The sequence below is a fragment of the Maniola jurtina genome, chromosome 1 (genome assembly GCF_905333055.1).
Source record: "Maniola jurtina chromosome 1, ilManJurt1.1, whole genome shotgun sequence".
Lineage (NCBI taxonomy): Eukaryota > Metazoa > Arthropoda > Insecta > Lepidoptera > Nymphalidae > Maniola > Maniola jurtina.
This window is the reverse complement of record NC_060029.1, coordinates 4331119-4344336: the sequence shown is the minus strand read 5'-3', so window position 1 is coordinate 4344336 and position 13218 is coordinate 4331119. Positions and strand designations below refer to the sequence as shown.

At 35.4% G+C, this 13218-nt stretch overlaps 2 protein-coding genes across 4 annotated transcripts in view; one reads left to right on the top strand and one right to left on the bottom strand.

Moving 5' to 3' along the window:
• LOC123880892 (DNA topoisomerase 1) overlaps positions 1-6027 on the top strand; it is a 27435-nt gene extending 21408 nt beyond the window's left edge. For all 3 annotated transcript variants that reach the window (XM_045929278.1, XM_045929271.1, XM_045929286.1), the window contains 2 exons: positions 3796-4072; positions 4178-6027. In XM_045929278.1, coding sequence (XP_045785234.1) covers positions 3796-4072; positions 4178-4280 — 380 coding nt within the window. In that variant the 3' untranslated portion in view covers positions 4281-6027. The remainder of the gene's footprint in view (positions 1-3795; positions 4073-4177) is intronic.
• On the bottom strand, positions 5697-13218 carry LOC123881113 (ATPase WRNIP1-like). The gene is made up of 9 exons (XM_045929702.1): positions 13175-13218; positions 12779-13086; positions 12417-12665; positions 11842-12014; positions 11162-11413; positions 10538-10691; positions 9821-10004; positions 9126-9371; positions 5697-6473 (listed from the first exon to the last, which is right to left on the bottom strand). Exons 2-9 carry the CDS (start codon positions 13025-13027, stop codon positions 6367-6369), a joined length of 1614 nt encoding a protein of 537 aa, XP_045785658.1. The 5' UTR covers positions 13028-13086; positions 13175-13218; the 3' UTR covers positions 5697-6366.

Below are 13218 nucleotides of genomic sequence, written 5' to 3'. Positions count from 1 at the left end.
TATTCAAAGAGTCAAAAGACCAGCCTGATTCTGAATGTTCAAACTCTGATAATTTGTTAAGCAGGCTTTTTACACACTCTAAATATATATTTTTTATGTTTGTGGATTGAAAAATTTGTACATATTTAGTATTAAACGACTTCAAAGATTTTTCATTATTTTTTGGCAAAGTAAAAGTCGCAAATAATTCAAAATTTATTTTAAGAGCATTATGTTTCTCAAGACTTCTTTTTACTAAATTACATATCGTATTTACAACTTCAGATAAAAATTGCTCAGGTAACAAAAATTTTTTTGATGGACATACACGATAGCTTAGTATTCTGTTCTTAAAAGCAGTTCCAATTATTTGAACATTATCGAATTCTGTGCGAAGTAAACAATTAGACTTATGAATATAACTTTTCTTGTGTGAAAAGTATTTTGGCACTGTTATATTACAAATATCACAAAAAGTCATTATGAGATTATACTAAGTAAGAGTACTTATTATTTGAAGTTAGTAAAATGCAGTTAAAATTTTCATGCTGGGTATAGTGTAGGTTTAACCCCTTTAAAATCTTCCTTAGCAGCAGCGACCAAGCGATTCGTTGCCTGCCAAATTTCTGAGTTGGTATCCATACATGACTTATAAGTAAAAAGGGCGTGACGCCATCGATTACCCGGGCTTATCTTTGATGCTTCAGCAGCGTTATAGATGCGGAGTTCTAAGTAATAATCGCCTTCCGTTATTAATTTCTCTGGTTTTCGCTGTGTAGAATACCCTGATGCTATTTTCTTGGTGATAAAATTTTTAAGTGGTTCAAGCTTTTGCACCACTTCTTCTTCGTACTGAAAAGACAAAAATAATATTTTTAGTTATTAAAAAATATTAACTCAGTTAGTAAAATGTTTATTAATAAACTGTTTATAGGTTTCCATCAATAAATTCAACAACCCCAGAGTTGAGTTGCGAAACCTTCCCTAAAGCTAACAATTTATTTGATCCAGCTCAAGAATCGAACTTGAGACCTTAGGCTCCATATTCAAACGTGCTAAGCTAATATTAACTAATAATTAAATAATTAAATATAATGATGTAAAAAAAACCATTAATATCTTCTTAAAGGGTTTAGTTGATGCTTATATTCAGTCAGAATTCTAATATTTCTTGAAAACAATTGTAATAATATTATATTTACAGTAAAAATAAAGTGTAATAACTCACCTCAGACTCCCATGAAGGACGTGCAGCCTTGACAGGCTTTTTTTGAAGCGCTTTCTTACGCTTTACAGGTGGTTCCGGTTCAGATTCTGAATCTGACTGCCGCTTTTTTGATTTCTTCAATTTATTGAGTGATTTACTCTTTGAAGTTGAATTTGAAGTTATAGGTAATTCGTCATCCGAATTAAAAGGATTATTACTAAAGTTCGAAGCCCTGTTATAGAAAAAACATTTTTTTAATGTTGTTACATCATACTATTATCTAGTTCTGAAACAATTAAAGATTTTTTGGTGAAATGAAATTTAAACATGTATGTACTTAATGTAACTTTTTAAAATACTATTAGGTAAGAAGTTAATATTAAAAAAAAATATTATTTCTCTGTAGATGCAACAACTCTTTCATTAAAATATGTAAAAAAAAAAAAAATAAAAAAAAAAAAAATACTTACATACTGAAGCTAAACAACTGCTTTTTGAAATTTAAAAAATGATTTTTTAAGTGAATTAAGTAAACGTTTGCTCGTTGAAGTGCTCACAAAAGAAATGCGTAGTGAAAACAGTGCTTACAGAATTTAGGTTCTTCTAATAGTCAATCAATAAAGTCAAAAGTTCATAGTATTTGCATAGAATAATGACTCTTAAACATAAAAGTAATTAGAATGACATTCAAAGATCTCATTATTACACACATACATAAGATGCCGCATGCATGTTTAGGATTCCCTATTAGGAAGCAAACTGCAAATATGCAATCCTGCAATACGAGTCATTAGACACCGAAAAAGAATCACTTTTAGTTAACACATGATGTATCCCGACTATACCTACTTTGATATTATTTTTTAACACTTATGGCGTCTGTTCTGTATTTCTACATTAGATAAGTATGCATATTATGCACTATGTAGGTAATGTTTACAGCAGTTGAAATAGTGTAATGCCAAAATACAATATAATATTTCATTAGTTACTTACCAAAAGCGGATCGATTAATAATAATTTTATAAAAATTATCGCCCATTTAGAGAATAAAAAGTACTTATACTTACTTATATGAAATATGATTTTATCGGCAAAAATAGTTAGGTAGAAAGGTGTTAATGTAAGTATTTTATGGAATAGTAGGTCTATCAACCGAACTCGATCTACTCTATGAGTCATGATAGCATAGTGATTAAGACGTCCGCTGCCTCCGGTTATAAGTCGGGCAGGGGTTCGATCCCGGGCATGCACCTCTGACTCGGACACTTGCTTTAGTGGGATACCATAACACTAGAATGAATGAATGAATTGGATGAACCTTAATACTACAACACTTGAATTTTAACCTTCTATTATAAGAGTGTGGTTAGTAATTATTATTATTGATACTTATATACCGACATACTTACCTGTTCCGGCATAGCATGCTTTCCATCCTAAACTGACACACCACTTACCATGTTTTGAATACTTGAATAAATGAATGAATGAATGATTGAACGATCGTCTTTGAACCTTTATACCGCAACACTTGAATTTTCGATAAGAGAGTGTGGTTACTAACTATACTTATATTAATAAACTGACAAACGTACCTGTTCCGGTTTAGTATGCTTCCATCTTAAACTGACACACCACTTACCATGAGTTGAATACTCGAATAAATGAATGAATGAATGATTGAATGATTGATCGATTGTCTTTGAACCTTTATACCGCAACACTTGAATGTTCGGTAAGGGAGTGTGGTCACTAATTATACTTATATTAATAAACTGACAAACGTACCTGTTCTGGTTTAGTATGCTTCCATCTTAAACTGACACACCACTTACCATGAGTTGAATACTTGAATAAATGAATAAATGAATGATTGAATAATTGAACGATCGTGTTTGAACCTTTATACCGCAACACTTGAATTTTTACTTTACGATAAAGGAGTGTGGTTACTAATTACTTATATTAATAAACTGACATACCTGTTCCGCTTTAACATGCTCCCATCTTAAACTGAACCTCCGCTTAACATAAATTTGAGATGCTACATTAATTGCATTAGGTAGGTTCTTAAGGGTTCCAGTACAAAATATAAATTATTCTAAATAATCTAATCGATGCTTAAGAATAGAATTTCTATAAAATATTCCAACTCAGTATCGTAACTAGTTGCATCACTTAAGAATGTGCTAAATCAACCATTGAATCATCTTTCTACATGAGTTAGTAACAATAACCTGATCATTCTCTTGTAACTGATATCTATTGTGAAAATATTGTGTGTTCTAGCTTAAGTCTTATAGATCCGGCGCGCGCTGGCGCGCCGCGTCATCTAGAGACTTGAGCTAGAACACACAATATTACCCTACTTGGGCAATAAGTACATAATTGTTTTTTTTTTTGTATATAGTGCACAAAACAACCTGAAGTAGCAACATGGAGATTTGCACAGGTCATTCATAATGATTAAATACACAAACCTGGCTGAGATTTGTTTTTGTACAGATACAAACGCCTCTTGTTCCAGATTGAACACACTATAAACATCTTAAACTGCACTGACTATCGCCGCGAAGCACTAACACTATTATTTTTCTTTTTCTTAGGTCACTCGAAGTCAATGGAAGCTCTCAAGGATAAAATTCAGGCTAAACGCGATCAAATCGATGAAGCTGAATCAGACCTACACGATGCAATGAAGGCCGCCAAGCGAGGCTCCGTCAAAGAGAAGCTAAATGCAGACAAGAAGAAGAAGGCCCTGGAGCGCCTCAAGGAGCAGCTGAAGAAGCTGGAGGTGCAGGAGACGGATCGCGACGAGAACAAAACGATCGCTCTCGGCACTTCCAAGCTCAATTATCTAGACCCACGTATCTCAGTGTCATGGTGAGTTGATTTGTAACTCTAAAATCTAATAATGCTAACTTATCTTCTACACTATCATCGCGATTGATTTATCGATCGATACATTTAATTTATTATCTGTTTCAGGTGTAAAAAACATGGTGTCCCCATAGAAAAGATTTACAACAAAACACAGCGCGACAAATTCCGTTGGGCGATCGACATGGCCGGCCCCGACTACGTTTTCTAAGTTAAACTTTAGCATTAGCTATATTATACTTTATACATAATATTTTTTCAAATCTGCAGACGTTCCACATTATACAATTGTTTACGTGAATCATTATTTATTGTTTTATAAAGTTAACCGGAGTTCCCAAATTGGTGGATTGTGAAGAAATGAAAAAATTCGATGTGCTTATGTATTCTGTTCCTTGCACCTTTAGGATCTAAATTAGAAGTCTGATTCTAATTTATTTTAGGTTACTGCTATAGTATGCTACTACTGTAGTAGCTAAGTTAGTCTTATTTCAATCTAGTTTAAGATTGTACAAATTTTTGCAATCGTTTTGTGTAAGGTGTCCGTGTCTATTTGGTTGTTTACATTCTCTAAATGGGCAGGTCTAAAAGCAGTGCCGTCCTTTTATCAATGAACATGAAGCTTATTTCGGTATAATCTACCATAACAGACAGAATATATGATACAACATGGAACTTGCGATATGCACCACCTGCCCATCATCTTGATCAACCCACTGTCGATCCACTACTTAGCACGAGTCTCCTCTTAAAATGAGAAGACTAAGACCATAATCTGTCATGCCGGCCCAGTGAGAATTGGCAGAGTCCACCTGCCCACCCTCTACTAAATATGCAGCAAAAGCAAGCAAGAAATTCTATGGTATGGTAATCAAGTCACTTCACTGTTTTTTCGGAAACTTTCTTTTTCGACTTAGTACCATCTCGACTTCCACGGCATAATACAGAACACTACACAAATCTAAAACATTTACGTTTCAGCATCTTCAGGTTATATAATATTGATTTTACAACAAAGCACTTTAAATACACTAGCGCTTGGCTGCAATCAGACCTGCTAGCAAGTGTTGATGCATTCTAAGATGGAGGGTGTTTGCCTAGAACTTGCCTATTCACCCTTGACTTGAAGGTACCCATATTAAAAGTGTCTAATTGCATAACTTTGCCAAGTGTTCATCCTCAGAGAATATTGACCCTACAACGCATTAGTAAACGCCAAAATACTCAACATCTACTGAAGATGCACTGGCAAAGTAACTTTGTAAATTGTGCAAAAGCAAAGCATACCTAAGATGTTTTAGAAAGTTTTTGGTTGTGCACATTGCTTGTTTTTCCTGAAGGTTTATTATTGGGAGGGCGGGCGGTGCATTTTGGCGGATTATAGAGAATTAAGCTTGATGTTATTAAGCCCTACTTGTAAACCTGTCAGTCCAGAGATTGTGCACAAGCAAATCAGCACCATAGTCACGTTTCATTGTAAGAGATGTGTAAGAAAATTAGTGAACCCATTCTTTATACATGCTAATAGTGTAGAATAGATTTTGTTAATTTTATGTTAAAGTGACAAAATGCAAAAGTAGTAATATTGGAGTTTTAGTACATATACAAATAATTTTTGTATATTATGTTAGCGAGGAGAGCTACTGTCCTCGCGCTATCGTTTGAGTGAAGCAATAGAGTTGTACCACCTACAACTGGCATAGTGTAAATTTAAAATGTATTTTTGTGCACAATGTGCAGTAGCAAATGTTGTAAATTAAGATACGAAGTTATTTTATTTTTTATAACCATAGGACCGAAAATCTTGGATGTAAAATCGACAGCGTAAAGAAGAGAAGGTACAATATAGGTGAAATTTGTAATATTACAGTGATGTGTGAGTCTTGTAAATAGTAAATTTTTACCATGTCATATGAATTGTGAAATGAGATTATCCAAATAAAAAACAAGACACTAGATTTTTTGCATTTTTATTTTTTTAAAGTAGTACTTACTTACCTATTATTAAAATGTAAATGATTTTTTAGGCTGGACGCGATTGGTTAATTGGCTTTATGTTTTTAGGCTGCTAGATGCTCGGGCGAAAGACAAAATGTGCGTTCAGCCAAAAATAACAGTTTTATTAATAAGTAACGCCAAACTTCTTGATCGCTCTGAAGTTACGATCATGATGTTTGGCATCACCATCATCTATACAATTTTACTTACACTTAAAATTAACTATCACATTCATAAAGGCGGGCGTAAAGATAAAATAAAAAAATTTAAAACTTAAGTCTACACTAACTACGAGTACATTAACCGCCATTCTCTTTATCAAAAAAATTAACATGTTCTAATCCCTCCGGCATGTAAGTGAGACCGGACTCGTCCCGATGCTTCATATTGTAGCCTTTGCCGTACCCTGAAACATTCAAATATAATAAAAACCGAATATTGGCGTCGATTCTGATGTCGTCCTCTAAAAAGTTTCAGAGTAGCTGCATCCCTTTATTTTTAGTATTGCTAAAAAAGGGCCGAAAATGAATTTTAAAATAACAACTTTAAATTTTAGTGCTGCTCTACAAAAACATTATACACAAGGCTGGCAAATAGTGAACGTCAGGATGGCCGGTGTAGTGCTGGAAAACTAATGAGATATATTCCAAAAAATTGTACCTAAATTGTACTATTTAGTACCTATATAGAAATAATTAGTACCTTCATCAATTAAATAATAAACGAAGTTTCTCATACACCGGCGGTCCTGACGTCAGGTTGGCCGGTATGTTTTTGTATCTTGCATATAGGCTACGATAATTATTCTAAATCTTACATAGAAAATTTGTACCTAATTAGTACCTACCAAAACACCCAACGCACAATGAAAATCTAAACGGGATCCCACACAAAATAATATTATATCTTTTCGCGCCATACAAAATCATGCAATCGCACGTTGCTAAGTAGGTTCTTCGAGTACTAATTGCTTTTGACAGGTGCCATGGCATAGCGCATGTCAAATTAAATATCTAAAGCTGTTTCCGTTTCCGTTGTAAACATTAAAAAAAAAAAATTAGTCAAGCGCGCGTCGGACTCGTACACCAAGACTCCGTGGAGGTTTTTAACAAGTAGGTTTTATATTAATAAAATTCGTAAGTCTAAGACAGTGACTGAGGGAAAATCCTATATATCCGTACTGCTATTATATTATTATTACTATTATATATATTATCCATACTAATCACACTAATATTATAAAGGCGAATATTCGTGTGTATGTGTGTGTTTGTTACTCTTTCACGCGAAAACTACTTAACGGATTCGGCTGTTTAGAATGGAGATAGATTATACCCTAGATTAATACATAGGCTACTTTTTATCCCGGAAAGTTAAAGAGTTCCTACGGGATTTAAAAAAACCTATACCCACGCGAACAAAGTCACAGGCATCGGCTAGTAATATTATAAATGCGAAAGTGAGTCTGTCTGTCTGCAACGTTTTCACGGCTAAACCACTGAACTGATTCTAGTGAAATTTGGACTACAGACAGACTACCTACAGACTTAAGATACATTTCGGGGAAGGACATAGGCTACTTTTTTCCCGAAAGAAACAAACGGGTCCCGCGGGATAGCATACTATTATACGTTATTGAACGATACATGCGTAAAAGATAGCACGCTATCCTGCGGGAACTGTTTGTTTTTTTCGGGAGAAAAGTAGCCTTTATTGCTTTTAGGTCCTCGCCTATGTCTTTGCAAACAATAGGGTCACTTATATCACTTTTTAGTAGGTCCTCTGACATCGACTATGTCTATGCAAAAAATGACGTTAATTCATAGCTCTACTACGGCGCTATTGAACGACAAATCCGTGAAAGATAGTATACTATCCCGCGGGAGCCGTTTGTTTCATTCGAGAAAAAAGTAGCCTATGTCCTTCCCGAAATGTATCCTAGGTAAGTCTGTACCTTTCACTAAAATCGGTTCAGAGGTTTAGCTATGAAAACGTAGCAGAACGACAGACACACTTTCGCATTTATAATATTATTAGTATATTAGTATGGATAATATATATAATAGTAATAATAATAATAACACCAGTCTGTTTTTTATCTAGTGCTTTGGTCTATAAAAAATGGTGAAAAATGTTTCTCTTTAAATTAAGTCTATTACTAAATAAATAAAAAATAAATAAATATAATAGTAGTAGGATATATAAGATTTTCCCTCAGTCACTGTCTTAGACTTAAGAATTTTATTAATATAAAACCTACTTGTTAAAAACCTCCACGAAGTCTTGGTGTACGAGTCCGACGCGCGCTTAACTGTTTTTTTTAAATGTTTACAACGGAAACGGAAACAGCTTTAGATATTTAATTTGACATGCGCTATGCCACGGGCACCTGTCAAAAGCAATTAGTACTCGAAGAATTTACTTAGCAACGCGCGATTGCATGATTTTGTATGGCGCGAAAAGATATAATATTATTTTGTGTGGGATCCCGTTTAGATTTTCATTGTGCGTTGGGTGTTTTGGTAGGTACTAATTAGGTACAAATTTTCTATGTAAGATTTAGAATAATTATCGTAGCCTATATGCAAGATACAAAAACATACCGGCCAACTTGACGTCAGGACCGCCGGTGTATGAGAAACTTCGTTTATTATTTAATTGATGAAGGTACTAATTATTTCTATATAGGTACTAAATAGTACAATTTAGGTACAATTTTTTGGAATATATCTCATTAGTTTTCCAGCACTACACCGGCCATCCTGACGTTCACGGCAAATAAAGTCACGAGGTTTGAAAAGTTTTAAATTAAAATAAGATAATCTGTCTTTTTCTTATTACATTGATGAGAAAAAGATGTGAATATTCTAAAATTTAGTTGCTATCAGAATTAGTACCATTATGAAATAAAAAAATAAATAACTAAAGATTTTATAAGAAATTATTTCTAGGGAAGAAAGCAAAGGACATGATATTGACGAGATGACGGCCAACCTCTGAACCTCTAAATAGTGAAGAGGCAGAGGCGCGAGGACAAAGAATGGGAAGAAATACGCACCCAAATCCTTCATAAGTCTAGTGGGTGCATTTCGCAAATGAAGCGGTACTGATGGCAGTGGTCCTTTTGCCTCAGTCAGCGATCTTTGCACGCTCTTCATGGCGCGGTACACCTCAGTGCTCTTGTCGGCGCGGGCGAGCCTCACCGCGCACTGCGCCAGCAGCACGTCGCACTCCGGCATGCCTATTTGTTGACAACCCTGCAGGCACGCTACTGCTTCCACTAACGCGTTCGGATCGGCCAGCCCTGACAAAATTTTGCGGAAACGATTTCACTGTAATGTTATCCCTAAGTCCAAAAATGAAACTTAGGTATCTACTCTAGTCTAGTAAAAAAATTATAGTGGACTAGCGGCCCGCCCCGGCTTCGCACGGATGCAATGTAGGTCTGTTATCCAAAATAACACAAAACAATATTGAACTATGTGTATAGATAGACCCTCCTCTCATCCTCTTGAATTAGTTGCGTAGTTCAAAGATCTAAGCGTTCATACAGACAGCGGGAAGCGATTTTATATTATTCTATGTAGCAAACAACTTTGCAAAGGGCGGCGTAGCGGGGGAAAATTGGCACATCGCGGGAAATAAGGACTGACGTATCAATCAATTGTTTGTTCCCGCGACAGAGGCATAACAATCGACCACAAGAGTCCTTTGTCAAAACTCATTATACAGAGGTATAATACCGAGGCTCACCGATATCCTCAGCAGCAGCCCTGACGAGTCTCCTGGCAACGAACAAAGGGTCTTCGCCGCCGTGCAAGGCGCGCGTCGTCCAGTATAACGCCGCGTTGTCGTCGCTGGCTCGGATCGACTTGTGGATTGCAGACACAATATTGTAGTGCTCCTCGCCTTGTCTGTCGTACAGCATGTGCGATCGCTGACAACAATACACATTTTTAGGGTTCCGTACCTCAAAAGGAAAAAGGTACCCTTATAGGATCATTCCGTTGTCTGTATGTCCGTTTGTCGTCGTGCAGTCTATCACAAAAACCTACAGGGTACTTCCTGTTGACTTAGAATCATGAAATTTCGCATGTACGTAGGTCTTATAGCAAAAGTAAAAGAAAAAATCCGAAAACCGTGAATTTGTTGTTCACACAAAAAAATTAAAATGTGTTTACGAAAAATTTAATAAATCACATATAGATGGCGCAGTCCGTTATTAACTTTCAGTATTCTACTTATGTAGAATACTGAAAGTTATAGACCATATACCTTGTATGATGGTGTAGAACCCTTTGTGTGCGAGTCCGAAGGGCACTTGACCAGTTTTTTAATACTTAATGTTGATACTACACGCGCGTCTCGTTACACACTTCCGCGACCCACTGCGTCTCGTTACACACTTCCGCGACCCACTGCAGCGACTGATGCTCTAGTACACACCTTCACATTTACAGCACTACTCACCTTGATGCCCCTCTTCAAGTCCTCTAATCCGATGACATGTTGACTGTGTTCCGGCGCCGCGCTCAAAGCCAGCTCGAGCGCGCCGAGAGCGACGCGCGCGTCCCCGTCACACACTTCCGCGACCCACTGCAGCGACTGACGCTCTATTACACACCTTTACATTTACAAAAAAAAAAATTTACGTAACTCAGTTTTTTTTTTGCTTATAAAGCGGTTGGATCCTGACTGATGACTAGCAGTCGTGCGACCGTCGGGACCTTTTATATAATATCGGGAAGACGAGAAATGCTGGCTCGTGTAGATTGGCAGTTCGGTCTGAATGATTCTCAAGAAAGAAAGTAACGCATTGGATACCGGTGGTCTATAGCTCTATGCGGTGAGTATATGGAGTCATGTGTGACTTTACATTTTTATAAATTAGGATTGTTTTGAGAAATTTTCTTAACAATGTTATTTGAAAACTTAAATTTAATTTCAAATTATTGCAGGTGGTTTTTACCACCTTTTTTTAATCGTAAAGTGCTAACAGCAGTACATTATTAGATCATTACAATCTAGCCCATGAGTGAAGCTAATAAGCAATATTATATGAACCTAAACTTATACTAACTTATATTAACTTACTTTTTTTGATCTCCACAAACAAGCTTATCACTAATGCTATCAACTACCACAGCCAGTTCTTTCCTGACAACGGCTCTCTCTAATATCAGTAACACATCATGGACTGTTAGTTTGCTCAGCACCACAACCCTGCAGCGACTCAACAGAGCATTGTTCAAACTGAATGAAGGATTCTCTGTGGTGGCACCCACTAGTGTTATCGTGCCGTTCTCAACATGTGGTAGAAAAGTATCTTGTTGCAATTTGTTAAATCTGTAATAAAATAAGGAGTATTTTTCTGTTTAAATAATAAAAAAATCACGCTGGCTTCGCTCGCGCTTATAGGTACTTTTGTGCTAGTGATTATGGAGGTACAGTTAATAGTTTATGGGAGAAAATAATCTTTTGGAAATCTAAGTTATAAAGATCTGTATATAATGAAGATGTAAAGAAAATAAAAGCAAGACTGACCCAGACTAGCTCTGGTTATTATTATTTTTTATTTGTTTTTAAACTATTAAAGTTGACCCTAGGAACTGTACCATGAGCAAAGACGACGATGTTGCATCATAGATGGCGCTGTCCGTCATTAACTTGCAGTGTTGTACAGCCATTGGAGCAATAAAGTTGGTTCAAGATTTCTTGTACAATGGTACGGAACCCTTTGTGAGTCTGACTCGCACTTGATTGATTTTACATACCTATGTATCTCATCCATGAAAAGTACAGTTTGCCTTTTGAACTTAATTTCATTCTTAGCTACCTTGACCACTTCTTTAACATCATTGATGCCACACATTGTTGCAGATAGCTTGACAAACCTCATATTATTTTGTTCCTTACAAATATTGGCAATAATGTTGGCCACAGATGTCTGCAAGATTATGTGATATCTTTATAATACCTTAAAAATGTGCTGATAACAATATTGATCAATACTTAATAGTGTGCAGGTTATAGACTCATAGAAACATTGCTTACCCTAGTTGAAAATAGTTGCTCATTTTATTAACTAAGTAGATTTATACTACCTAACATGGAACACCTGACTTCAAAGTTCAAACCGCATAGGGTTTGAACTTTGAAGCCAAGCCAAGCTTTTGGCCACTGCCAGTACTCACTGAAAGAAACTGTACCTACAGGCGTAGATATTCAGCTAATAGTGAATGATAAAAAAAAGTGAAAGAGTGGCAATCAATTTCAAGCTGCCTCATTAAAATTATAGAGCTGTAGGTATAAAAATTTAAAAGATAATAAAACTACTATTTAATATTACCTTTCCACAACCTGGAGGACCCCAAAGTATCATATTTGGTATTTTTTTCTTTGAAAGCATAGAATATAACATTGAATCAGCACCAAAAGACTCAACTTGTCCAACAATATCTTCTAGCAGCATAGGTCGCATTGACTCAGCCAATGGAATATTTTTACTATCATTGATCAGAGCTGAACTTGATTGTTTACTGGGCTTATTACTGAGCTCATATGTTGCTGATGACTTAGGCGACTCCTTCAAAAGTACCTTTAAAAAAATAGAACAGCTGTAAATAAATCTATTTGATCATTAAACAAATGTTAACGTAATAATCATAGTTATAAAATAATGTAAAGTATAGTTATTGTTTTGGACCGCACCTTTGACATGTTCTTATAGGGTCCGGTACAGGTATTTTCTAATGTACTTCTAACTGGACTAACATCAATTTTAATCCTCTTTTGTTGAGAACAGTTTTCATCAAAATGTGATCCATTTCTTTTAGATACATCAACATTTAAGAATAAGCATTTGTTTACATGTTTTTCTATTATTTCTTTATCGTATTCTCTTTTACAAACCGGGCAGAAAACTTTATCATCGCTGGGATTCACATTTTTGGCGCTCATGGCAGCAATTTTCAAATCTTATTTATTAGTTAAACTTTTGTTCTCATCACCATTCACCACTAAATTATAACGAAAAAATCATTTAAAAACACTAAATGTGAATACATATGCAACATTTATTTAACTTTAAAATTATTAAATTATTACCAGAAAAATATAATGCAAGCATTGATATATCAAATTCAAAATTC

Bases quoted from the DNA above. Each gene is read 5' to 3' on its own strand.
- LOC123881113 (XM_045929702.1), bottom strand. From the start codon at position 13,027: ATGAGCGCCAAAAATGTGAATCCCAGCGATGATAAAGTTTTCTGCCCG. The intron at 12,015-12,416 runs GTAATATTAAAT...ATAATCTTGCAG, and splicing joins GTCCTCCAGGTTGTGGAAAG to ACATCTGTGGCCAACATTAT. The intron at 10,692-11,161 runs GTAAGTTAATAT...GTAAATGTAAAG, and splicing joins GTTTGTGGAGATCAAAAAAA to GTGTGTAATAGAGCGTCAGT.